The sequence below is a fragment of the Esox lucius genome, chromosome 12, assembly GCF_011004845.1.
Source record: "Esox lucius isolate fEsoLuc1 chromosome 12, fEsoLuc1.pri, whole genome shotgun sequence".
In the NCBI taxonomy this organism is placed as follows: Eukaryota; Metazoa; Chordata; class Actinopteri; order Esociformes; family Esocidae; genus Esox; species Esox lucius.
The window spans coordinates 30,529,188-30,556,364 of NC_047580.1; the positions used below are offsets into that span (position 1 = coordinate 30,529,188).

Here is a 27,177-nt window from a genome sequence, read left to right on the forward strand (position 1 = left end):
ATCCCTGACGGATTAATGTATTATTTTAGCTTCTCTACTAGTTAATAAACACAAATCAAATGCATGTACATTCTTCCTCCGCTGGAGATCATAATCCTATAATGACATTACTTAAATCAATGAACACACATAGAAATCATTACGGAGGGGAAGAGTCTACATTCCTAGGATGTCACTTTATTAACCAATATATGGAACCCTTAAAGCAAACAGCGGGAGTACATCTGGGTATTTAGCTATTTCACATTGGGGTTAATAAACCCAAACCCAATGTATCCACATTCTTCCGTTCGCGAGACTGCAAGCCTGGGATTACTTTTTAAGAATTTTTCAACGTATTGGTTACTAATAAATTCATATGCTTGCGAAACTTTGAAAGATTCAATAAATCGCTAGCAAATGGTGTGTGAGTCAAGTTCCACAAGTTCCAGTGTACCAGAACACGGAACACTGGAACAGCTTAACATAGACAACAGCATTCTGTTGCTTAACATAGACAACAACATTCTGTTGCTTAACATAGACAACAGCATTCTGTTGCTTAACATAGACAACAGCATTCTGTTGCTTAACATAGACAACAGCATTCTGTTGCTTTACATAGACAACAGCATTCTGTTGCTTTACATAGACAACAGCATTCTGTTGCTTAACATAGACAACAGCATTCTGTTGCTTAACATAGACAACAGCACCCGTTACTGTGACATCCCAACTAGTAACAGACACAGGGTCATGATATTTACTACTGTTGAGCTTAAACCTTTCAGTTTAGTTTGGTCCTACGGTTTGAGTGCTGTTATTACCGTATAACAATACCTACCTACATACCCCTTTAACTATGTACATACCCCTTTAACTACCTACATACCCATTTAACTATGTACATACCCCTTTACCATTCTACATACCCCTTTAACTATGTACATACCCCTTTACCATTCTACATACCCCTTTAACTATGTACATACCCCTTTACCGTTCTACATACCCCTTTAACTATGGCCATACCCCTTTACCATTCTACATACCCATTTAACTATGTATATACACCTTGACCTTTCTACATACCCCTTAACATACCCCTTTACCCTTATACATACCTCTTTACCCTTCTACATACCCCTTTACCCTTCTACATACCCCTTTACCATTCTACATACCCCTTTACCCTTTTACATACCCCTTTACCATTCTACATACCTCTTTACCCTTCTGCATACCTCTTTACCATTCTACATACCTCTTTACTCTTCTACATACCCCTTTACCCTTCTACATACCCCTTTATCATTCTACATACCCCTTTACCCTTCTACATACCTCTTTACCCTTCTACATACCTCTTTACCCTTCTACATACCCCTTTACCCTTCTACATACCTCTTTACCCTTCTACATACCCCTTTACCCTTCTACATACCTCTTTACCCTTCTACATACCTCTTTACCTACCTACCTACTAGTTAATTCCCCTGGGACCAAACTAATTTCCTCACAACCCTCTTTTCTCTCCTTTTTGTTTCTCTCTTTCCCTCTCTCATTCTTTAGATTCTAGAATGCAAGCCATCTCTCTCTGTCTCTCTCTCTCCTTCTCTCACTTCTTTCCTCTCTCTCTCGATTTTTCTCTTCTCTCTCGCTCCTTCTCCCTCTCTCTCGATTTCTCTCTTCTCTCTCGCTCCTTCTCCCTCTCTCTCTCTTCTCTCTCTCTGTCCCTTTCTAAAAGCATGATTGGTCAGCTCCCCGCTCCCCTTTGCCCCCCCCCCTCATTCTTTCTTTGCCTGCTTAAATACTTTTAACATAAAGAGAGGAGGAGGAGGGGGAGGAGGGGGGGAGAGGGGGATGGGAACGATGGGGGAAGGGAATTGTGTGTGTGTGCACTCTGTTGTCACTGGCAGGCAGAGCTACAGAGAGAGAGAGAGAGACAGGAGGAGGGAGGGAGAGTTGAGTTGTGTCCCATATGTGGAAAAAACCCAAGCAGTGAACACCCATTCGGCTGGCTCTGCTCTCAGCTCCCTCAACAGGATTACCTGTCTGCTACAAATCAGACCTCACAGAAACAAGACATGCAGGCATGACTGGGTGAGCACCGATTCAGTCTCTTCTCTGTGTGTGTGTGTGTTGTGGCGTTGTGTTCATGTTGAGGTGGGTAGGTGACGGCTGTCTGTTTGACCGGAGCGCGCTCTGTCTCTGGAGTTGGGAAAGAGCGAAGTGAAGGGGGCCTTGACTGGTCTGGAGGCTGGTCATTCCCCAACCTCAACATCTCCTGTTCTCATATCTATCTGGCTTTATCTCTGACTGCCTCTTTGCCCTTTCCCTTGCCTCTCTCTCTCTCTCTGTCAGAATTATGTCTCGCTGTTTGCACTGTTTAATATAGAACTCGTGGGATCAAAACAATTGTACTATTTATAGCTCCCTGCGATTGCATTGTATGCTTTAAAGGATTAGAAGACAGGTGAATGTTAATGTGGAGTTCTGTGCGTCAGAGGTAGTCCGTTCAACTTCAGACAGAAGGCTTGTGCAGCCTGTTGGTTGGAGAGTCGTGCTATGTGGAGGATATTGCATAATATCCACGTCTATGTAATATGATGTTGATAGGTGGACTGCTGTGTGGGGTGTTTTGTGCTCTTTTGTTAATGCATTTATTTATGCATTCATGAAACACGCTGAAACACAGCATTTGCACAGATTTAGGATATGCTTGGAGTCAAGTGTGTTGAAGACTAGTTATTGTTGTTGAGTTTTACAAATTAAATATTTTGCATTGTCTGTTTAATGTGTCTGTAGTAAAAAATGGCATGTGTTACTGTCCAGGAGCCTTTTCCCTAGAGCTGAATATTCTTTAAGCTGTTAAGAGAGATTGTGCATTAGGTTTTGACAAGCAAGTTCTACTAATTTGTGCAGCCTTTGAGACATTCCATCGTGATTGGCATTTTTTTAAATCTGCTTAATTCTCTGAATGTTTTACATGCAAATAATCCCTCAAGAAAAATCCTGAATGTGTTCATATTAATTGGCGTAGTTTTTCTGAAAACGTTCACTTTCTTTGTGAGTTGTCTTTTCTTACAACAGCATTTTGTGTTGTCTTTCATTTTGTATCAGTATATCTGACAGTTCTGGTCTTACCTAACACTCAGTGTTCTGGTCTTACCTAACACTCAGTGTTCTGGTCTTACCTAACAAACTGGGTACTGGTCTCCCCAAACATACAGTGTTATTGTCTCATCTGACATACAGAGCACTAGTCACACCTAACATATAAAACACTGGTGTCATCTGACATACAAAACACTGGTCTCATCTAACATACAAAACACTGATCTCATCTGACATACAAAACACTGATCTCATCTGACATATAAAACACTGATCTCATCTGACATACAAAAGACTGATCTCATCTGACATACAAAACACTGATCTCATCTGACATATAAAACACTGATCTCACCTAACATACAAAACACTGGTCTCATCTGACATACAAAACACTGATCTCATCTGACATACAAAACACTGATCTCATCTGACATACAAAACACTGATCTCACCTAACATACAAAACACTGGTCTCATCTGACATACAAAACACTGATCTCATCTAACATACAAAACACTGATCTCATCTGACATACAAAACACTGGTCTCATCTGACATACAAAACACTGGTCTCACCTAACACACAGAGTGGTGGAATGCTGGGTACTTTTGTGACTGAGTCAGTTTTAGAAAGGCCAGTTTAGATCTTTCCATCCAGAGACTCATATTACCCACAATGCTGTGTGTCACCGCCTGCCTGCCTCAATCTAATGAATATAGATGCAGTTGAATATATTGGCCCTTTACAATGAAGGGCAGTGGAGCAGAATTTTTCAGGCAGTTGAAACGACCAGTTTTATCCTGTATGCATTGGCAAGTTACAGCACTGGCTCCTGGGTTACACAGTAACTGTGAAAAGTTGCCTCTGTCCAAGTTCATTCAATTTGTCCAGAGGCTGGTTTTCTAAAGTTATACACCTTCGTTTTGCCTTTCAGCAATGATTATTTCTGTAGAAAGATGATGAACAAAAAAGAAAAAGGTTTGACTTGAATCCAGACTGTTCTATTCCTATGCATTAAATCAGTCGGCAAAACCCAGCTGTGTAAAACCCAGCTGTGTAAAACCCAGATGTGTAAAACCCAGGTGTGTAAAACCCAGGTGTGTAAAACCCAGTTGTGTAAAACCCAGATGTGTAAAACCCAGGTGTGTAAAACCCAGTTGTGTAAAACCCAGATGTGTAAAACCCAGGTGTGTAAAACCCAGTTGTGTAAAACCCAGCTGTGTAAAACCCAGCACCGGGACATTTCTCCGCATATAAGTCAAATGTTGTTTTCTTCTTTGTCTTGTGTATCAAACCAACACACCAGTGAACACATTTTAGTAATTGGATGGCACCTGTATGTTCACACATGTTTGTGTTTCTGTTTAACTGCATGGTTTTACACACCTGAAGAGATTTATTTAACTTATTTTGTGTGTTTAGACCATTTGTGGGGTAGGAGGGTGTGAAAGAGTTAGTTGAGTGTGTGTGTTTATGTTTGGAACCATGAATGTGTGTGTGTGTGTGTGTGTGCATCTTTATACAGGGGTATTCTGCAGCTATAACAGTCTGTAACTCCTTCCTTCCCCAGGGCTGGGTGTTGTAGTTTATTTTTACTGGCTGTCCGTAACAGTGATGGACTACAGGCGGTCACACGCTAACGTGCACTTGGCTGCAGCTTTCTTCTCCCAGAACCACTGTCCTCACCACTGAGACCAGCTCCACAGAATGCTGAGTCCCATTGTACCCTATAGTAAGTACCTCACTCTCACACCCCATTTGACTAGTTCATTTCTGCTACATCTCATGACACACACATCACTTCCTGAAGGAAATCCTGGAGCGCATTCTGTTGACAGTCATGCTGTACTATGTGAAGACTAGGACACAAAGTAACTGACACAACACTCACAGAAGCAAACTAAACAAGTTACAGACACAAACTGAGTTACTGATACAAACTAACAGAGTCACAGGCACTAACTTACAGTGTGTCAGTGGGCCTTGGTCTGAGGAATCACACCACCTGAGCAGACTGGACTCCTCTTCCCAGAAAATCAATATGCAGTGAAGTGCAAGGAAGAGTAGCGTAGTAGTGCAGTACAACTTAGCGGAGTAGTGATGTTGCATTGCATAGTGTTTCAGTCTATTGTAGTGTTGTAGTGTTGTTGTAGTGTAATACTGTTATACATAGGGTTATCAGTTATCATAGCGCAGTGTTGCTGTTGTTGTGTAATGTAGTGTTGTAATGTAGCACAGTGGTGCAGATTAGCGTTGTCTAGCAAAGTATCTTAATGTAGTGTTATTAATAGCATAATGTGGTGATGTAGCATAGTGTGTTGTAATGTTGCATTGTGTTGTAATGTAGTGTAGTTTAGCGTATTGTAGCATAATGTTGTAGTGCAGCAAAGTGTTGTAGATTAGCATAGTGCAACATGCTGTCGTAGTGTATCGTAGTGTTATATTGTAACATAATCTTGTAGTGTAGCGCAGTGTAATGTCATAATGTTGCAGTGTGTTGTAATGTAGTGTAGTTTAGCATATTATAGCATACTGTCATAGTGACATGGAGGGTTGTAAATTAGCATAGTGTAGCATGCTGTTGAAATGCAATGTAGTGTTATATGATTAGCACTGTGTAGCAAACTGTAGTATTGTAATGTAGTGTTGTAGATTAGCACAGCATAGCATAATATCATATTGTAATGTAATGTTGTAAATTAGCATGGTGTAGCGAATTGTTTTATTGTAGTGTAGTGTTGTAGATTAGCATTGTGAGGCAAATTGTTATAGCGTGGTGTTATAGATTAGCATGGATCTGTATTGTAGACTAGTGTAATGTAGTGTTGTTGAGTACAAGATTGGGAGTGTAGAGAGAGAGAGAAGGAGAGAAAGAGAGGGAGGGAAGTCAGGGAGAGAAAGAGAATGATGACTTGATCAGCAGAAATCTTAATGTCCTGAGACTGTCAGTTCACAGAACCACTCATTGGATCTCCAACAGTTCCGTTCAGACCACCGTTGTCTCTCTCCTTTCTCTCTCCCCCTCTCTCCTTTCTCTCCCTCCCCCTGTCTTTTCCCACCTCATTTAGCATTATCTCTCTTTCCCTTCCCTCTCTCCCTCTCCTCCTCTCTCCCCTCCCTCTCCTCCTCTCTCCCCTCCCTCTCTCCCTCTCCCTTTTTTCCTCTCCAAAACAGCTTTGTTTAGCCGCCACCACGGGGCTGCTGCTTCTCTCCGCGCCACAAGAGGCCCTTTTCTCCAGCCTCTTTAACTCCACTCAAAGGAGCTTTATTGGCATGACAGTTACAAGAAAAGAGGGGGAAATCTAACAGAATGGCCAATTTAAAAAGTATTACTTCATAATGGCTTGGAATAAATCCTTTTCTGCCTCTGTGGACTACCGTTGAGGAGTTGTTGGGTTTCTTGTGGTATTTGTGTGAGACTGGCGATGAGAATATATCCTGGATAAAGTTTCAGAGTTATTTTTTATGTGAAATTGCCTGTTTGTCTCCTAACTTTTTTGACTGTAAGTTATTTAGAAGCCGTTTAAAAGCTACCATTAAAAAAACAAACATCTGACATATCATTATTTGACCGTTTTTATGGCTATAGAACCTGAGGCCATCCCCATAACACATTTGACAGAAAATCATATTTTCTATTGTACTCTACGATGAGCCAATTCAATTGAGATGTTTTTCCCTTAGTGATGTCAGCGCTGTTGTGAACTGTTGTGCTCCGTCCGTTCCTTAAAACTGGGAAGGACACTCGTCTTTGCTCTCCTAAGAACATGTAGATCTGAGAATGTAACAAACCACTGGTGGAATATTTAACTTGCCCCAGAATGCCTCCAGAACACTGTTCTCCTTTACTGGACTCATTTGAAATGTTCTCAGATGGGGTTGCCTGTTGTAGTGTGACTTTGGGGCCGACTGCTCTACCAGTGAAAGTGTTCTGTTGTTTTGGGAGTGACGTGAAGGGTCGGGAGCGGGCTACGGGTGTGTTTCTGTGTGGGCTGTGAGATCATTGTAGCATTAGACTGCCCTGCTACCTCTCCTCCTCTCACTCTTTCCCTTTCTTCTTCTCCTTCCAATGGCAGGAGTAGGGACACTCAGTATTTAATTAACCATATCCCTTTGTTGTATTCCTTTTGGGGACACATCTTGGGGAGTGGGGGCTAACGTGTGTGGCGTACTTGTGAATAATATGACCTGTATGTTAGAATTTTCTTTGGGAAGGACTGAACATTCCTATTTACTTTAGTTGGGCTACTTCTCTCCTCTAGCTCTGGTATTACAGCCCCTTCTATGACCCTGTGTCCTGTCTCCTTCTCCTCTTTACCCCTGTCTCCTTCTCCCCTGTCCTCCTGTCTCCCTCTCCCCTGTCCTCCTGTCTCCTGGCTCCCTCTCCCCTGTCCTCCTGTCTCCTTCTCCCCTGTCCCCTGTCCTCCTGTCTCCCTGTCCCCTGTCCTCCTGTCCTCCTGTCTCCTGTCTCCTTCTCCCCTGTCCCCGGTCCTCCTGTCTCCCTCTCCCCTGTTCTCCTGTCTCCTGGCTCCCTCTCTCCTGTCCTCCTGTCTCCTGCCTCTCTCTTGCCTGTCCTCCTGTCTACTGGCTCCCTCACCCCTGTCTCCTGTCTCCCTCTCCCCTGTCCCCCTGTCCCCTGTCCTCCTGTCTCCCTCTCCCCTGTCCTCCTGTCTCCTATCTCCCTCTCTCCTGTCCTCCTGTGTCCTGGCTCACTCTCCCCGGTCCACGAGACCCCAAGCTGGGCAAGGCAACCAGAGCCGGACCTGTAGGAAACCTGAGAGAGGTTCCAGGGGCCATGGATACTCCTGGAGGGATTTGGTGCAAAGAATCTGTAATCTGCACTTCAAACAGGCCCCTAAATCAGTCCCAGGCCGGCAACCCAGGAGTGCCCTAACTCTTGTTGCTGGGGGCCCCCACTGTGGAAGGGATACCTTTCCTTTTCAACCCACCGACACACACATGTGTCTGCCTGACTGAGTGCGGAGAATCCTCATGCACCTCCTTCTAATCCAGCACATTTTATAGCTCTCCTTCCTTTGACCCCACTCTCCCTCAGTTCCCTCTCTCTCTTGTTTTTCTAATTTTGTTGTTCTCTCATCCACACCCACTTTGAATTAAATAATGAAAACGAGGAAGGGGGGGGTCACATTAGCCACAGCCTTCCTGAAGCTCCCCACATATATCTGCCCACATATATCTGCCCACATATATTTCCTGACATATATCTGCCCACATATATCTGCCCACATATATTTCCTGACATATATCTGCCCACATATATTTCCTGACATATATCTGCCCACATATATTTCCTGACATATATCTGCCCACATATATTTCCTGACATATATCTGCCCACATATATTTCCTGACATATATCTGCCCACATATATCTGCCCACAGATGTTTCCTGACATATATCTGCCTAGCTTCCCCAGGCTCTCATTGGGCCCTTAGGCAGTCACAGTATGAAGGAGCTACGTCAAACTGGTCGACACAGGGGGGAAAGGGCGGAAGAAAAACTAAATGTTACAGTTTATATTAACGCGTGTGTCCCCGGATATTCTATGCATTTTCTAACGTCAGAGCAGTTAGAGTCAGATTCATTTACACATTTGTCAACTGGGACCTTGGTGAGTTCAGGTCCTCGGACAGCACTCTTCCGTGGGGAGATGACCCGGCGGGACAATAGTGAAAGGACTGGTCTGAGCTACACAGTGGAGCACTTGTGTGGAGCTCAGTGTTGTGGAGAGGTGGGATCCCAGGAGGCCCCCCCTTGAATAAACACTGCCTCTTCTGAAGTGTCCGTGTGAGTGAGAGCTGGGATCATTAGTGAGGGGTGTAAACGAGCTCTAATTAGCCCCCAGCACGATTTGTGTGTTTGTCCACTTTTACATGAGTGGTGGTACACACCCTCGTTTCGGAGTGTTTTCTGGTGCATGTGCTCGAGTCCAGTGATGGGGTCAGGGGTCAGTGTTCCCGGGGCCGGCTCGGCCAGGGGAAGACCCTCTATGGGTTCATCAGCTCATCATGGAGACCACAGTTTCTGTCTTAATTGGGCCCAATTAAGAGGGAGGGACTCACACACTTCACACCTCACACACACACCCACACTTCACACCTAACACACACACACACACACACTCCACAAGGGCCCTGAGGCAGCAGAATTCAGGGAGAACAATGAGCCTCGCCATTTCGCAAAGTTCACACTATGGTAGCCGATTGGTCAATTACCTCACTTGAGAAAAAACACAGCTACTTTCATCGTTACGGGGTTGGAGGACGGACTGTTTGTAATTCAGAGCAGATGCATCATAAAACCCAACACAGCATCACTGCACGTTCTGGAATACCTGCTCAGTTATGTTGTTACTAACTGCTAGTTTCGGATGTGTGCTAACCTGAAAACAGCCAGTCACAGAGATGTTGTCCATCTGGTCAAAGCTGCAGGAAGAGAGAGACAGAGAGAGAAAGAGAGAGAGAGAGGAGGTAGAAAGGGAGAGGGGGAGATTGGAGGGAGAATGTGTAGATCAGAGGAGGAGAGGGAGAGTTGGAAGTAGAGATTGGAGGGGGAGGCAGATGGAGGGGGGGGGGGTGATTGGTCATCACAGTGCCTTTGGACAGCTGTTCTTTGATTTATTAGTGGACAGACACACACACACACACACACACACACACACACACACACACATAGGGTAATGTTTTCTGTAAAAGGGAGGGGGATAAGTGGCTGTGGGCGGGGCCATTTGTGGACGTGTGCTGGGTTAGGGCAGCCAGGTCGGGGGATGGGAAGGGCTGTTTCTAAAATTACCAGCATGAAGCACGGTGACATATCTAAAGTAATGTATTTCAGAGAGGATGAAGCACAGAGATGTATCTAAAGTAATGTATTTCAGAGAGGATGAAGCACAGAGATGTATCTAAAGTAATGTATTTCAGAGAGGATGAAGCACAGAGATGTATCTAAAGTAATGTATTTCAGAGAGGATGAAGCACAGAGATGTATCTAAAGTAATGTATTTCAGAGAGGATGAAGCACAGAGATGTATCTAAAGTAATGTATTTCAGAGAGGATGAAGCACAGAGATGTATCTAAAGTAATGTATTTCAGAGAGGATGAAGCACAGTGATGTATCTAAAGTAATGTATTTCAGAGAGGATGAAGCACAGTGACGTATCTGAAGCAATGTATTTCAGAGAGGATGAGGCACAGTGACGTATCTAAAGTAATGTATTTCAGAGGCTCCAGATTGTTAGAAGGTGCCTTTAATGAGTATGTTAGATATAGAATGTAGATCTCTTTTGCAGCATTTACAATATATTTAGTTTTTCTAAATTTTTAATGATGATACACTTTTATGCACATGCAGGTGTAACTACTTATTTACCCTAAAACACAAACTAAGCTAATCTGAACATTTATTAAGAATGAATATAGCCATTTGTTACCATGTAGCCTTCTAATCTATAAATAGTGGTAATTGTAGTAGTAGTAGTAGTATAGTAGTAACAGTTGTTGTTGTTGTAATATTAGTAGTGGTAGTAATAGTTGTAGTAGATCATTTGAGAAGAATTTGGAAGAATTTAAAGAATTCATATGAAAAGAAGTAGTGGTGGTAGTAGTAGTAGTAGTTGTAGTTGTTATAGTAGTAGTAATAATAGTGGTAGTAGTAGCAGAGGTAGTAGTAGTCATAAGTGTAGTACTAGTAGTAATAGTAGTTGTAGTAGTGGTAGTTTTACTAGTAGTAGTAATAGTTGTAGTAGTAGTAGTAGTATTAGTAGTTCTTGTAGTAGCTGTTGTTGTAGTTGTAGTAGTAGTAGATCATTGGAAGAAGTTGGAAGAATTTAAAGAATTCATATGCAAAGAAGAAGATGATGGAGAGCAGACTGTTCGGGGTTGGGAGAGAGAGGACTCATCAGGGTTGAGAGAGAGGACTCATCAGGGTTGGGAGAGAGGACTCATCAGGGTTGAGAGAGAGGACTCATCAGGGTTGGGAGAGTGGACTCATCAGGGTTGGGAGAGAGAGGACTCATCAGGATTTGGAGAAAGGACTCATCAGGGTTGAGAGAGAGGACTCATCATTATTTGGAGACAGGACTCATCAGGGTTGAGAGAGAGGACTCATCAGGGTTGGGAGAGAGAGGACTCATCAGGGTTTGGAGAGAGAGGACTCATCAGGGTTGGGAGAGAGGACTCATCAGGGTTTGGAGACAGGACTCATCAGGGTTGAGAGAGAGGACTCATCAGGGTTGGGAGAGAGGACTCATCAGGGTTTGGAGACAGGACTCATCAGGGTTGAGAGAGAGGACTCATCAGGGTTGGGAGAGAGGACTCATCAGGGTTGAGAGAGAGGACTCATCAGGGTTGGGAGAGTGGACTCATCAGGGTTGGGAGAGAGAGGACTCATCAGGATTTGGAGAAAGGACTCATCAGGGTTGAGAGAGAGGACTCATCATTATTTGGAGACAGGACACATCAGGGTTGAGAGAGAGGACTCATCAGGGTTGGGAGAGAGAGGACTCATCAGGGTTTGGAGAGAGAGGACTCATCAGGGTTGGGAGAGAGGACTCATCAGGGTTTGGAGACAGGACTCATCAGGGTTGAGAGAGAGGACTCATCAGGGTTGGGAGAGTGAGGACTCATCAGGGTTTGGAGAGAGAGGACTCATCAAGGTTGAGAGAGAGGACTCATCAGGGTTGAGAGAGAGGACTCATCAGAGTTGGGAGAGTGGACTCATCAGGGTTGGGAAAGAGGAGATTCATTAGGTTTGGGAGAGATAGGACTCTTCAGGGTTTGGAGAGAGAAGACTCATTAGGGTTAGGCAGCAGGTGTACGCACTGCTCTCTTGAAAACCTCCTGGCCTCTGTTATTGCATCTTCCTAGGGCCATGAAAGAGGGAATAGATGAGGGCCAAAAGGAGAGACACTGTTTGTGTTTCTTTTGATTGATCGCATCCCTGTAACAAAAGGCAGAGATTTTTATTAATTTTCCTGGCTGATTAATGAGGATCCTGTTGTCTGATGTGGGTCTGTATTTTGCATTAATGGAGGTGGGGCAGCTATTCGAATAGCCGCGGGAAACCAGGTGAATGTTTGAGACGCACTTCCAACAGAAGGAGGAAGAAGTAAGAGCGAGAGAGGTAGATACTGTGTTTGTGTCTTTTGATGAAATATGGTTGTAGTTTGGTATTGTATGGTAAAATAAGGGTATCATTTTGAGGAAACATAGTTTTATTCTAATGTTTTCATGGTATAACATTGTTGTGGTTGAATGTTTTTGTGGTGAAACATGGTTGTGGTTGGCTGTTTTTGTGGTGAAACATGGTTGTGGTTGGATGTTTTCATGGTGAAACATGGTTGTGGTTGGATGTTTTTGTGGTGAAACATGGTTGTGGTTGGATTTTTTCATGGTGAAACATAGTTGTGGTTGAATGTTTTTGTGGTGAAACATGGTTGTGGTTTGCTCAGCCGTATCAACCCCCACGGATGAAACATATTAGTAATAAACCCATCCACAGGGCTGGTTTCCCAGACACTGAGCCTTGTCTAAGAAGCACTACAGTGAATCTCCATGTAATATATCGTCTTTGACTGTGACGTGGCTTAAGCCATTTCTAGGAAACCCGCCCCTTCTTGTTCACTCAGCTTCTGAATTCTCAGGCATCACTTTTCTCATTTGCTTGTTCGTTCTTTGTGCAGGAATTAGCATTCGTTCTTCAGAATGCAGGGGAACCAGAACTGTGCAAATTGTAGAAACATTGTTTAACATTCCTGAAGAGGGACAGAACCTGCAGATAACCATTTTCAAAGCAATTAGCTGAATCTTTAGAATCTGGAGCTGTGTTCTGCAACACATTACCTGTTGTTGACTGAAGACATGACTGTGGGTAGCTGGGCAACCTGCCTCATCCCAGCCGCACGTTTGTGATTTATCTGTACAAATATAGCCTCAGTCACACATTCTTTCTCTCATTCTCTTTCTTCCTTTTCCTCTCTCCCTTACCTCATCAGCTTTCTTCATTTCACCCATCTATCTCTGTCCAAGTGATTTACATTCCCAGTCCTCAGTTTCAGCTCACAGGGGTTTCAAAGGTTTTCAACGTGAATGTTCCTGAAACATAATTCCTCTTTATTGAAGTCCAGAAATGCATCACAAGTTACTCTCTGTCTAAAAAAATAGACTGGTCTGAACTGTCCTGTGTGTTTCTGTTTGAGGCTGTGTGGGACAGGCCACAGTGCTTAAACCTCTTAGGATCACTCAGACCATCCCAGAACCTGTTTGAGCTGTCAGTTCTCTCAGAGAATGTCTGTCATCTTTTGCCACGCAGACAGACAAGTTGACTTTTTAAGATCACTGATAGTAGGTGGAGGCGCTTAGCCGCGGATGGTGCTCGGTGCTGCCCGGTCCGTACATGTTGCATGTCACAGTTCAAGTCTGAGAGGTGATCTGTCAACCGTCTTGGTGTGACTGGAGGCTTAGAGCAATCCAAGAGTGCAGAAAGCCAATGGCACTTTGCAGTTTTCATGTATACATCACTGCAGCGTGTATTTGGGGAACGTACTGGATAGAAGCACATGTTTTGGAATCGATTTCACTCCTGAGTGAATCTGTCAGAATTAGCCTGAATATCAAATGAGAGATTATGTCCATTCAATCAAGAGCTCTTTTGCTCGTGGGGTGTTGCTAGGAATGAGGGCATCCTGCTGTATGAGAACATGAAGCAACAACATGACAACGACTTTTCTAGATGCTTCTGAGTCCCTAGCAGACAGGCAGTGTGAGGTATTTGTTTGGTGTTTTTTCTCTGGCCCGTGCTTCTTTTCAGACCCCGAATGCTTGTTGCATCCACGTCCATTCAGCTCCTTAGGGCAGGAAAACAACGGCGTGGCCAGGGGAGATGATAAGCGATAGGCCACAGTGGAGAGGAGGTGAGGGGGAGACGCCCAGGGGAGCAGTAAAACAGAACTGGGGCCTGGCCCCTCCAACGCTAGGCAGGCTGCCAATCTCACATTTCAACCACAGAGGAAACCACGACCCACCAAAGAGATCCGCTCGGGTCCACCATCACGGCTCAGAAGCTCCCAGTTTCAATCATGCAACCTGAAAATATGTTGATCCCTAGGAAGCTGAGCATTACCTGAACAGTGAATGACCCTATGATTATTGCACATGTAACACGTTTTTTTTTACTGGCCTATTGCAGGTCGTCTGTCCAGGTTTTGGTTTGTTTTCTGAGTATAACCCTGACTCACCCGGCTAACACTCCTCCGCTATCAAAAAACCCTTGTTCCCTCTTCACCTCCACAGATAAAGCTAATATTTGTTGAGGAGGCTCCTACCACTGTCTTCATCACACACTCCTCTGGCTCACACACACACACATACACACACACACAGGTCCTTGAATAAATCAGCGGCAGGGACAAAGGCAGTCAGAAGGGTGGCTCCTGCTGAATAGATTAATACGATTTCCATAATTAGACCTCAGGCAGTGTGCTGACAATAGGATCCTCTAAGCTTTGTCTCAGAGCCAACTGGATGGGCCAAGTGGATGACGTGCACACGCACACACACATATAGAAACACGTGCGCACACGCCCGCGGGCAGGACGCAAGGGCCACGGGGCCACAGAGGACGTCTGGTGGGCGAGCCGTTCTCACAATGGCTGAAAACACTCGGAGACAGTAGGACTGAAACACTCCGTAGAGAACATCTGTCCTCCACTCTTTCTCTCAGTGTCTCTCTCACCATTTCCTTCTGTCGGGCTTTCTGTTTCTTTATGTCCCTCACTGTCTCCCTCCTTACTATCCCTTCCTTTTTGGTCAGATGCATGATGGGCCAGTCCTATTTCGCCCCCGCTCGGCCTGATCCACAATCGAATGTTTGGCCCTTGTTTTGTTTAACAGTGTGAGTTCCTCAAAAAACAGCCTCTTTCTTGTCCCAGGCCGCCCCTGCTGTTTTCTAATAATTGTTGCCGCATATAAACCTTTCTAAATGTGTGCTTTTACCCATAATCCTGTGCAATTATGAACAGTTTGCTTAGAGGACACTGTGCCTGAAATACTATGCTAAAGCCCAGTAGTCCATCCACATTGTCCTGGTTTCTTCCTGCTATTCTTAGCATCCTCCCTCCCTGGCCCACAGTGGATTAATGTGGGACAGACTAGCAGACTGGAGATTAAAGCTTGGTCAGATTATTGAGGAGGGAATAGAGACGATGGCGCTCTACAAACCACAGAACTGGATCTTATTATAGGAACAAACTAATACTGAGGGGAAGGGGGTGAGGCTGTCAGGGAAATGGAGAGAGAGTGAGAGATGTTGAGTAAAAGAAAGGGAGAGAAAGAAAGAAAGAAAGAAAGAGAGAGGAAGAGTGAGTGAGTGAGAAACAAAAAGAGAGGGAGAGATAGATAGAGAGAAAGATAGAGAGGGCGAGAGAGGAAGAGAGAGCGAGAGAGTTTGTGAGAGAGAAAGAGAACTCCCACTGATAGAGCAACACTGCTGCCATGCTGTCTGTTGTGGACGATATCAGTGCTGCGGCGTGTATATAACTAAGGACTGAACTCCACTTCATTTTTTATTGGGAAAGAGTGAGAGAGAAAACAATTGGAAAAGAGTAAAGGACCCAGACGAGAAAAATGTACGTATTAACATTTCAGGATACATGTGAGATATTTGGGTTGATTGATTTTGAGCTGTAATTCAGTGTGTGACATACTGTGCATTTGTAAATGTATTTTTTGAGGATGATTTCATTCACATCTTGCCGTCCTGCTGGAAATAGTAGAGAAGGTTAAGGCTTCCTCGTGTCACCCAGCAAGACCCCTTCTGTCATGTTAAGAGAGATATTAACAGGATATTTACTGGTGTTTTTGTTCTCTTTAAGGTTAGCCAAAACATTTCTGTGACCCAGTCTTTAATTGGTCAACAGAGCTATGGATGAGATTCTTCAATTAAGCATTTGTTTTCATTCAACGACAGGCAACTCATTTACATGCACATTTACTCACTGGTTCTAGGGCTGTTCTATTTCTGTGGCAGCCTATACAGGGTCACTAACTAACCGTAGGTGGGGCCAAAGCCTGTTCTGCTTCCTAACACTTCCTGGTCTGATGATGGAGCGGTCAGCAGTTAGCCCCCTGGATGGCTCAATGAGTCCTCTAATGTCCCAATGTCCTAATGTTCTCCCTCCACCCCCCCCCCCCCCCGCCCCTACACCCAAAGAGGACGGATCGCCTTCTGTCCATACCCCCCCCCCCCCCACCTTCCCTCCCCTGTGTCTGTCCAGCGGTGGTTTTATGAGTTCCCCTGGGCTTCCATCCATCTTAGTCACACACTGGCTCCATTATTGGGCCTTACGATGCTCACAAACGGCCTTCTGCGGTCCTGACGCCTGCTTCAGATGGGAACGACCTGGCCAGCAGGACACAATCCTCCCTCACACATACACACACACACACGTAGTCGCTCTCTCTCTCTCTCTCTCTCTCTCTCTCTCTCACACACACACACACACACACAATATCTCACAATCTAGATTCACTATTTCCCCTCTCTCTCTCTCCCTCTCTCTCTCTCTCTCTCTCTCTCTCCCTCTCTCTCTCCCTCTCTCTCTCTCTGTATGTTTGTCTCACTCTCTCACACACACACACAATCTTGCTCTCCCTCATACAGCCTTTCTTTCTCTTTCCATCGCTCTCTCCAACCACCTGACCCCTGAGTGTAACCGCATAAACGTGTGGTCAGATGACTGGGTTTGGAGAGGAGAACGTCCAAATGGCCTCTGCATGTTTCAGCAGAAGACCCCGGTATCATCGTAGAAGTCGTTAATGTTTCTGGAAGGAGTGCAGAGTGTGGGTGGCTTATGACTGATTACTTTAACTGGTTTGGACGTTGGGAACTAAAGGCAGTCAGTGGATTTGAATATGAAGGACTTGATAATCCATCTGCTCAATGTCCATCTGCTCTGCTCTGCTGTGCCTGAATAAACAGGGAGGCTGTAATCTGAAGAAAACACACAGGCTGGAAAGACTGGAAGAGGTCAGAGAGAGGCTGGAGGGAGGCCAGGCACGGCTGACAGTCAGAGAGAGGTTGGAGGGAGGAGGGAGAGGCCGAAGGAGTCAGAGAGAAGTTGGAGGAATGAGGGAAAGGACGACGGGATCAGAGAGGCTGGAGAGGCCGAAGGAGTCAGAGAGTTGGAGGGAGGCTGGAGGGGTAGAAGGAGTCAAAGAGAGGTTGGAGGGAGACTGGAGAGGCTGAAGGGAGGCTGGAGGGAAACATAAGCTCTTTGTAATCTCTTTTGAGCTACCCGTCTTCCTCTATGAGTCCCTCCTCCTCTATGAGCTCCTCTTCCTCAATTAGTCCCTCTTCCTCAATTAGTCCCTCTTCCTCTTTGAGCCCCTCTTCCTCTATGAGTCCCTCTTCCTCTATGAGCCCCTCTTCCACTATGGGCCCCTCTTCCTCTATGAGCCCCTCTTCCTCTATGAGCCCCTCTTCCTCTATGAGTCCCTCTTCCTCTATTAATTCCTTTGTCCTCGCCTTTAGCCTCCTACTTGAACTGTAAATGGCACAGCCTGAAGACGCCACCTGGAGCAGGCGGGGATGTAGGAAATGTAGGAAATTCTATTGAAGGGAAGAAAGAAGCGCGGTGACAGAGAGGGAAAACCCAATGAAAGACACAGTGGTTGGGGAAAACAATGCAGGTTTGTGATGGAAGAACAGGAAAGAGATAGCAGAGGGTCAGTGATCACTGGAGCTGAAAGGTTACATAAGAATATGAGTCCAGACTGACAGACCCAACATAGCCTGACAGACATGCAGACAGAAACTACATAGACAGACTGAAACTACATAGACTGACAGAAACTACATAGACAGACTGACATGCAGACAGAAACTACATAGACAGACTGAAACTACATAGACTGACATAAACTACATAGACAGACATACATGCAGACAGAAACTACATAGACAGACTGAAACGACATAGACTGACATAAACTACATAGACAGACAGACATGCAGACAGAAACTACATAGACAGACAGAAACTACATAGCCTGACAAACATGCAGACAGAAACTACATAGACAGACTGAAACTACATAGACAGACAGAAACTACATAGACAGACAGAAACTACTTAGCCTGACAGACAGGCAGACAGAAATTACATAGACAGACAGAAACTACATAGACAGACAGAAACTACATAGACAGACAGACATGCAGACAGAAACTACATAGACAGACTGAAACTACATAGACAGACATAAACTACATAGACTGACAGACCCAACATAGCCTGACAGACATGCAGACAGAAACTACATAGACAGACAGAAACTACATAGACAGACTGACAGAAACTACATAGACAGACTGACAGAAACTACATAGACTGACAGACATGTAGACAGAAACTGCATGGACAGACAGACAGAAACTACATAGACCGACAGAAACTACATAGACCGACAGAAACTACATAGACAGACAGAAACTACATAGACAGACTGACTGACAGACTGACAGAAAATAAATGAGTCATGAATTGAGCAGACCTATAGCTGAAGAGAAGACTGGGGCTGCATTCCATTCTTTCCAGTCACAGTTTAGTGAGCCCTACATGCCATAATGCAGTGGTCTAGATCACAGAGCATAGGGAGGATCTCGTTAGGAGCTCAGACAAATGCCAGGCCAGCAATAATGACAATTTGTTCTTTTTTTTGTTCAACTTCAAGCCTGGTTCTCCTCTGTCCATTCTTCTGGGCTGCAGCTCCATGGCCACTCCCCATCACCACAAGCCAATTCGTGTTCAATAATGCCAAACTATGCCTGGAATGTCAAGCTAAGGCCTCAGAAAGAAGTAGCCAGATTGTGTGAGTCATGAAGCGGCTGATTCCGCCGGCATCGGCTGTTTGTTTTTTTTGTCCCCCTGCATTCTAACGTCGGCTCCCCCTCCACGGTCGCTCTTCTGCCCTACCATCCATCCATCCATACGCTCATACGTCTGTCTGTCAGGTGTGAAGCACAAGTGATCAATCAGGGACCCATAGCAAGTAACACACCACACACACACACACACACAGCACTAACTACAGTCAGGGCAAGGGACAGAGAGGAACAGACATTCCACCATCCCAATGTTCCATTCATGGGAGGCTGCAGATGAATAGCTCAGTATTCTGTGATTCCAACCCCCCCACTCCCATTGAACAACCCCCCCCCCCCCCGCCGTCCAACATTCCCCTCCCCCCTGGCTCTGCGCAGCCGTCCGCCAGTGCGGTTTGGAGCGATGATGTGTGTAGCTGGGCGGGGGTTGGGGGCCGGGGCGTCCTGTGAGACGTGCAGCAGGGAGTTAACAATACGTCCTCTGGGAGGGCTGCAGAGGCTGGGACAGGGAGCAGTGTTGTCCTGCTGCCACACCCCCACCACACTGTTGGGAAACAGAGTCAACAAATTCCTCCTGGCTCCGCTCCATGTCACCCCCCCCATCCACCCCCCATCGAGGCTACGTTTATGTTGTATTTTAGTCCTGTTAGTTGTTACCCAGAGCTACTGGGTGATTGCTGTTTTATACTATTTTAGTCCAGGCATCAGGCTTTCTCTGATTCTCTCTCTTCTCTCGCTGTCTTTCTTTATCTCTCTCTTTCTCTTTTCCTCTTTCTTGTTTCCTGTATCTCTCTCTTTCTATTGGTAATATGAGCTTCTCGTGCTGCCAGGCATGTCGGTAACACTAAAACACCATCCAGTACCAGCAGGGGAAACAGGAGAAAGCGGTTCCCACTAACAGTCTCTGGGAGGAGGAAGGTGAAAGGAAAGGTTCAGGTCCTGTTGTTTTTCTGTGAGCAGCAGAAAGGAAAACAAGCAGAGAGCTACAGAGGGCAGGATGTATGGGATCTCCAGGAGAAGGATTGTTGAAAAAAATTGCGAGTCCATAAAACTAGCCACAATAGACATCTCTAGCTTTTTAGTGAATTATCTAACCGCTTCTCCTTTGTGTCTTCCACCTCCAGGCCTGTATAAGATGCACTGGAATCCTGAGCATGCCCAGTCCCTCAGCCAATGGCCTGAGCAGCACCTCGATGTGTCCTCCACCACCTCCTCGCCGGCACACAAGCCAGATCTGTATGCTGCTGGCCGTGTGCACGGCCGAGGGGGCTACGCCTGGGCCAATGACGACATCTCGGCCCTCACCGCCTCCAACCTGCTGAAGCGTTACGCCGAGAAGTACTCTGGCGTTCTGGACTCAGCCTACGACCGCCCACCGGGGCCTGCTGTTGGCGCCTACCCAGAGCCAGGGGCCTTCGGGGGCCACAACAGCCTCAAGACTGAGCTGGAGCCCTGGCCCCTGAGCCATGGAGCTGAGGGGCCCTACCCCGGGTCCCTGGACGTCCTGTCGGGCCCCAAGGCCGGGGCCTCATCAGCAGGGCCCCCAGGGGCCAGCAGTGTGTCGGTTGCCAATAGTAACCTCTCTGACTCCGGTTATAGTGGCAGCAGTTCCTGCTCTGGGTCTCACTCTGGGGACTACAACCCTCCCAGCTACAACGGCACCTATCTTTCATCCGGCTACTGCCCTCCGCCCCCATCAGCACTTCCCCCCTCCTCCCTCCACCACGCCCTCCAGCCCGCTCCCACCCTGGTGCCCAGCTACTCCCCCTCCACCACTGTCTATAACTACCACCCTGGCAGCTACCCTCATCAGCCAGGGCTGACCCCCACCTATGGCCACCCCTCCGCGGGGTACCTGCCCTCTGGGCTGGCCACCCCCAATCCGCTGCCTTCCCGGCCCACAGCGGTCGGGGGAAGCTACGGCTACCAGGAGTCCGGAAGCGGGTTGAAGAGGAAGGCGTTTGACATGTCACTGGACGAGGATGAGGGGGACGGCTCTAGATACAGGAAGTATTCAGGCTACGAACAGACGAAACCCGGCCTGGGGGGGGACTCTCTCTCTCCCTATGGCCTGGGAGACAAAGGGAATAGTGGTTTCACCACAGGCGGTACAGATCCCCAGGCCTTCAAGCCCGGTAAGCCATCCTCCCAGCCCCTCGTCTCCCCACCATACGCTGGGGAGTACAGCCCCCCGGCAGGGATGACCAGTGACAATGCTGGAGGCGGGCCGGAGAACCAGGGCTTCTCACACTCCCAGCAGCATCGTCAGGCCCAAAACCACAAACGCTTGCACGGCCCGGGCCAGCCTGGGTCCGCGCCGGCAGAGGCGGGCAACCAGAAGAGCCCCGACCGCGGGCTCCTGGATCTGGTCAGTGGGGAGGTGCTGGACTGCACCCCGGCCCTGCTGTGGGGGGAACTGGCCGGGCTGAGTCATGTCAAGGCTGCCCTGGAAGAGGAGCTGCTGTGGCCCTGTCTCAGGCCCAGCCCTGCCGTCCGGCCCCCGGCCACCGTCCTGCTGTTCGGGCCCCGGGGAGGCGGGAAGACCACTCTGGCTCGCTCCATGGCCTCCCAGCTCGGGGCTTCTTTCTTCCGGCTCAGCGGGGCCACGCTGGCCTCGAAGGGCAAGGCGAAGGCCGAAGGGATCCTGGGGGCCACGCTACAGGTGGCGGCGGCCAGGCAGCCCTCCGTGGTGCTCCTCGGCGAAGCAGAAGCAATGGAGGAGGAGGACGGGCTGAGGCGGGTTTTACTCTCCACCCTGGAGAAGGCCCAGGCAGGGCTTGCATCGCACGGGGGCGCCCCGGGGCTGGTGATTGTCGTGTGCGCCACCGGCCGGCCAGACCTGCTCCAGGACACTGTGCACCGGAGCTTCGCCAAGCGCTACCACGTGGGCCTGCCGGACGCCGGGATGCGGAGACAAGTGCTGCTGCAGACACTGGCACCCCAGGGGTGTCCGCTCAGCGAACGGGAGCTGGGGGCCATCCTTCAGCGCTCAGAGGGCTTCTCCGTGCGGGAGCTGCTGCAGCTCTGCCAGCAGGCCCTGTCCTCTGCCTCATCCTCGGGTCCACAGGGCCCCTTGCACGGCATCCCGGGACCCACTAACGGGACCCTGGGCCTGAAGGACTTCGAGAACGCCTTCTGCAAGGTGCGTCCACAGTCACACACCACCCAGAAAGAACTGGACACCTGTGTGGAGTGGAGCAAGATGTACAGCCACTGAGATGGCGGTAGCGGAGAGACAGCCACTGTATAATGTATTGTAATGTAGGGGACTGCGGATCTGAAACCTGTCTTCACTTTCGAAATGATGACAAGCCTTGGATTGTTTTCTTTTTTTTTTGGTTATTACTTATTATCATGCAGCCAAAAGAGTTAGGTTTAAGAGATCAATGAGATCAAAGGTTTGGGAGAGCTGAGAAGTCGATCAACGTTTTCTTGTGACGGCTTAGCATGCCACGGTGTGCAGTCTTGGCTATAAAATATACATATACTTTATTTTTCCCAAAGAATGGTGAATAGACTTTTGTGGATTGTGCAGTGTATTTCAGTAGTTGTTGGACTTACGCGGGGATGGAAACGGTATAATTGGAAACCATTTCTGGAAGGCTCAAATTCAGTTGTAAGTTCGGTGTGCGTATGTTGCATTATTTGGTCGCTCAAATCTTCTTGCGTCTTGACATCAATGCATTAGTTACTCTAAAGCTGAGTTGAGCACAATGTCCATCTCTAGTTGGTTACAATTTCTCCCAAAGAACGTGATACTTTGTTATCCAGGACATAAATCAACATGTTTTAAGTTGTAGTGGTCCAAGGTGATGGATAATCCGGGCCCCGTTAATTAGGCACTAAACTATAGAAAACATCCCAAATCAGGGAGGGAACAACATTATCGCTTTCAATTGCAAAACCGACATAAAAGTGGCATATATTTAGCAGATATTTAGCAGATTTATCAAGATAGATTTATTTTTTCTTTGGTTTTTGGTGGCAAATAGTTTTTAAATGTTTGTGCCCTAATGAACAGGAAGGTTTGTTTGGTAGATCAAATGACTGCTACTCTCAGGACTGTATTTATTACCAGTACACTCGTGTGCTGCAAAATTCTGGACATTTTCCCAAAGTTTCTTTCAGAAATCCAGGTCGGAATATACCTGGGAAAAGGAGGCAATAAGCATGTAATCTGGAATCGGAGAACCAGGATATCTTTTTGAAAAACCTAGGAATTTTGGGAAAATTACTGGAATTTTTGTTATTCTGTGTTGGATCATTTGATGTTCTGAAGGAGTTACGGGACTATTGAACAAATATATAATGTGTTTTTAAATACCAAAAAAAGAATCAGTACCTAATTGTTGCTTATCGTTAAGGGTCAACCTAAAACACAATTTTCAGCTTCTCACCAAAACGATGACCTCATGACAAATGCTGTTATAGGTTGTCACATCATTGTCTTTTGATGTGCTTATGTTGGGCACTTTGTTACCACGCGGTTTAGAAGTCATTTATAGCTCATATGAAGGCAAAGCCACCACAATGCAATATTGTTAATCCTGAATGGTAGTATAGATACAAAGATTTAATTTGTAACTTTTATAAAAACATTGAAGAGGAACGTTTAGGTCATGAGTCTGTGTTGTGGTTGAATATACAACACTATAATTAAAAGTAATTAACACAATATCCACACATATATTTGAACAGTGGTTTGTCATACATTCCTCACTCATCAGTGCGGTTATTTCTTCCTGAGAACGTTTCTTCAATGCAGCCCAGTAACATTAGGTCACAATAAGACAAGATGGCGGCTCCTTGGATGTCTGTTTCTCTTTCACCTATCTCCTTGTTTTCTTTTTATGCTATATGTGTATGTAGTTTTGTTTAAAATGCTCAGGAAGAATTTCTTTACCTCAGAAATAAAAAATAAAGAATGTATGTAATCTTCGGTTCTTAGTGGAGAGAATAGAAGAGGAGAGGAAGAGGAGGATCAGAGAAGAGACTTAACACGGCCATGTTGTGTGTACACACTTCAGCTGCCTGTGTATATACCTCGGGAGAGAAACTTGAAAATGCTACAAAGAGTAACATTGAATGTAATTCAGGTATTTCAAAGGATATTTGATGCCATAAAAATCCATGTTTTTTATTATCCTATATGAATATATAACAAAAAAAAAATGTATCCTTTATCCTTTTATTTTTCAATGTAGATTTGTGTTGGTGGAATGATGGTGGTCTTCATGAAGTGTTACGTAGAACACAGAAAACATTCCTTTTTTGTTGGGCAAACCGTGTACTCATCCACTCACATGCTTTGTGTGTTTACGGGCGCTACTCATGCAAACTCTTCTCACCTAGAGATGCAAACACATGGTGCACATTCATACACACTTTTATTTCAAGCGTAGACACCCAAGGCAAATACATTTAACCAAATGGAATAAATGTAAATTATAGAACAGACAAAATGCGCAATTTGTTCATGCCATTGCTGCCACTTCATTTCCTACCCTAAGTGGACAGGATTTTGGTGATTCGGTTCAGCTGCGGGTTTTGAGGCTGGGTCATGGGTCACAGACTGTCACCATGGTCACAGAGACCACTTCCTCTTCCTCTTCACCTTCCGCTGCTTCTTCTCATTCTTCGTCACCCTCACTCTCTCTCTCCAATCTCTTTTGCTCACTATGCCCCTGGTCTCATTACGTTGGGCTGTATTGTCCACACAGCCTCTATGGCCGCTGGCTCCCCACTGACCCCCCCCGCCCCCGAGTCTCTCCCTCTTTCTCCTTCTCCTCCTCTTACCCCCTGGCATTGCTCTGATCGATGTGAAGCAACGTTATATCACCACTCCGGGCTCCTCCATACAGCTGGTGAATTTGGCCATGCCATTCTGTCAGGTCAAACACAGTGACCCTCGGCCTATGGCCTTCAGGCACATATTGATCACTTGGCCTCCATCTTAAATGGCGTCCTGTTCCCTTCGTAGGGGATATAGGGTCACCGGGGCTTTGCCAAATGCAGCGCAAAATGCAGGGAATAGGGTGATGTTTTGGATACGGTTCTGAGAAGAAACGTCTTCAGACTAAGCAGGGAGGCTCGACCGTGAAAGGAGGTAGTGAGAGATGAGTGCAAATATGTAATAATTTATGTGTAATGACATGTAGTTATGTAATTGACGACGATCATTAGAAAGCTGTTATAGTCAGCTTTCAAACAGAGGGGTTGCTTATCTGGCCCAGGGACCCACTGGGGCCCAACTGCCACGGTATGGTATAGAAGTGTTGTGTATCAGGCTCAGGGACCCACTGGGGCCCAGCTGCCACGGTATGGTGTAGAAGTGTTGCGTATCAGGCCTAGGGACTCACTGAGGCCCAGCTGCCATGATATGGTGTAGAGGTGTTGCGTATCAGACCCAGGGACCCACTGAGGCCCAGCTGCCATGGTATGGTGTAGAAGTGTTGCGTATCAAGCCCAGGGACCCACTGGGGCCCAGCTGCCACAGTATGTTGTAGAAGTGTTGCGTATCAGGCACAGGGACCCACTGGGGCCCATCTGCCACGGTATGGCATAGAAGTGTTGTGTTTCAGGCCCAGGGACCCACTGGGGCTAAGCTGCCACGGTATGGTATAGAAGTGTTGTGTATCATGCCCAGGGACCCACTGGTGCCCGGCTGCCAGTCAGCACCATCACTGGAAAATGTGACTCATTGATCATCTTTCAACCATTTTACTAATCTCTGATTCCAAAAACTTTCACACTGTTTTTGTAGATCAAGAAAAACATTTTGTAAGTTATTCTGTCAGTCAGTTTGAATTTTGTTGATGTTTTTCTCTTGGTTTTATTTTTACTGCTTGACAAACCGATTAAATTGGCAGAATGGGTCTCATCATTAGGGTTATAAATTGATCAAGGTATTCCTTTAAAGCGACATCTAATGGTCTCACACCATTGTCAGATTTTCTGGGGAAAGATTAATAGTTATTCAATAATAGTCACTGAGTGGTAACTAAATACTCTTTGATTGAACTGAAATATTGAGAAAGAAATCTCTGTCTTGATTTATCTGGAATTTCACCAGATTGCCAATGTTTTACATCACATTCCTTGTCATGAAGGGAATGTTTCACCACTGCAGGAGTATTTCCTGTCCACATGATTACCATTAATCCAAGTCTACTGTTCACTTTCGTTTAATTAGGGTGTGTCTTTGTGAAGCCAACGAGAAAATGTAAAACACAAAAACAGTTTGTCCAACAAAAAGGGTATTTGTTAGCAGTTTCTAATCTATTATTACAGTAATTTGGTTATTGTACATTTTCTGTAACCATTTCTACCTCATTTTGAAACATGTTGTAAATGAAAGTTTTTTGACTTCTTGTCTGTTTTTTGTCTGTTTTCAAACTAAAAATAATGTTCTTGAACTGTAATAATAGTCTACCTCAGAACAGACTGTATTGTAAGAGAAAGGTATCACACTATTAAACAGAAATGTGTCAACATCGTTCTTGTATTTGTGGTCTTTCAGAGACATTGCATCAGTATTGGTGGTTGTTGGTTTTCCCGGGAATTGTCACTTCCTTTTGACAGTTATAAACTGAGAGAAAGAGTCTGGCTGGTGGAAGACACGTTGTATGCTGGGACGGAAACCCTTGGGGAGACGCATACATGTTCAGGAAGTATCACTGATCAACCACGACTTTGCATGACACAAGTGTTTTGTGCCAGGAGTACTGATTCAAAATCCAATTGAGTTGAGAAGTTCCAATTCCAGAAAGTGCTTCAGTGACATCACGGTTCCACCCATATCTGACCCCAGTGTTAAGGTCGGTGATGTCACTTCAGTTAATTAACAGATCAGGTAATTAATCAAAACGCAAATTAGTTTTTCACGCACACCCCTGTATTGTCGACATGGATTTGTAGTTAGGTGATGCCTGGACAATAACCTACCAGAAAGCTCTAGCAGAAAGTAACCTAAAAATAAATTAAATAGACCGAAAAGATTGGAGCTCAAGATGTATTGTCAGATCTTTTATTAGTGTTTTGGGAATGTGTTCATCCTCTGAGATGCTTTTGCTGTTCAGAGAGAGGGAGCAAAGAAAATTAAGTTGGACCACTCTCAAACCAGTGAAGCAAGATGAGGATCCATGAACTAATGTATCCTGCAACTGCCAAAAGTT

At 45.9% G+C, this 27,177-nt stretch overlaps 1 protein-coding gene across 4 annotated transcripts; it reads left to right on the top strand.

Moving 5' to 3' along the window:
* Nucleotides 1-1,933: 1,933 nt before the first annotated feature.
* Nucleotides 1,934-26,501, top strand: si:dkey-157g16.6 (AAA and Vps4_C domain-containing protein). Of its 4 annotated transcripts, XM_020051549.3 has the most exons (4): nt 1,934-2,082; nt 4,672-4,833; nt 18,853-18,990; nt 20,128-26,501. In XM_020051549.3, the coding sequence occupies exons 2-4, from the start codon at nt 4,809-4,811 to the stop codon at nt 22,218-22,220; spliced, it is 2,256 nt and encodes a 751-aa protein (XP_019907108.1). In that variant the 5' UTR covers nt 1,934-2,082; nt 4,672-4,808; the 3' UTR covers nt 22,221-26,501. The 4 variants fall into 4 exon arrangements, with proteins under 4 accessions (XP_019907108.1, XP_010891630.1, XP_010891632.1 ...); XM_010893328.4 differs by lacking the exon at nt 18,853-18,990; XM_010893330.4 differs by lacking the exons at nt 4,672-4,833; nt 18,853-18,990.
* The last annotated feature ends 676 nt before the right edge of the window (nt 26,502-27,177 follow it).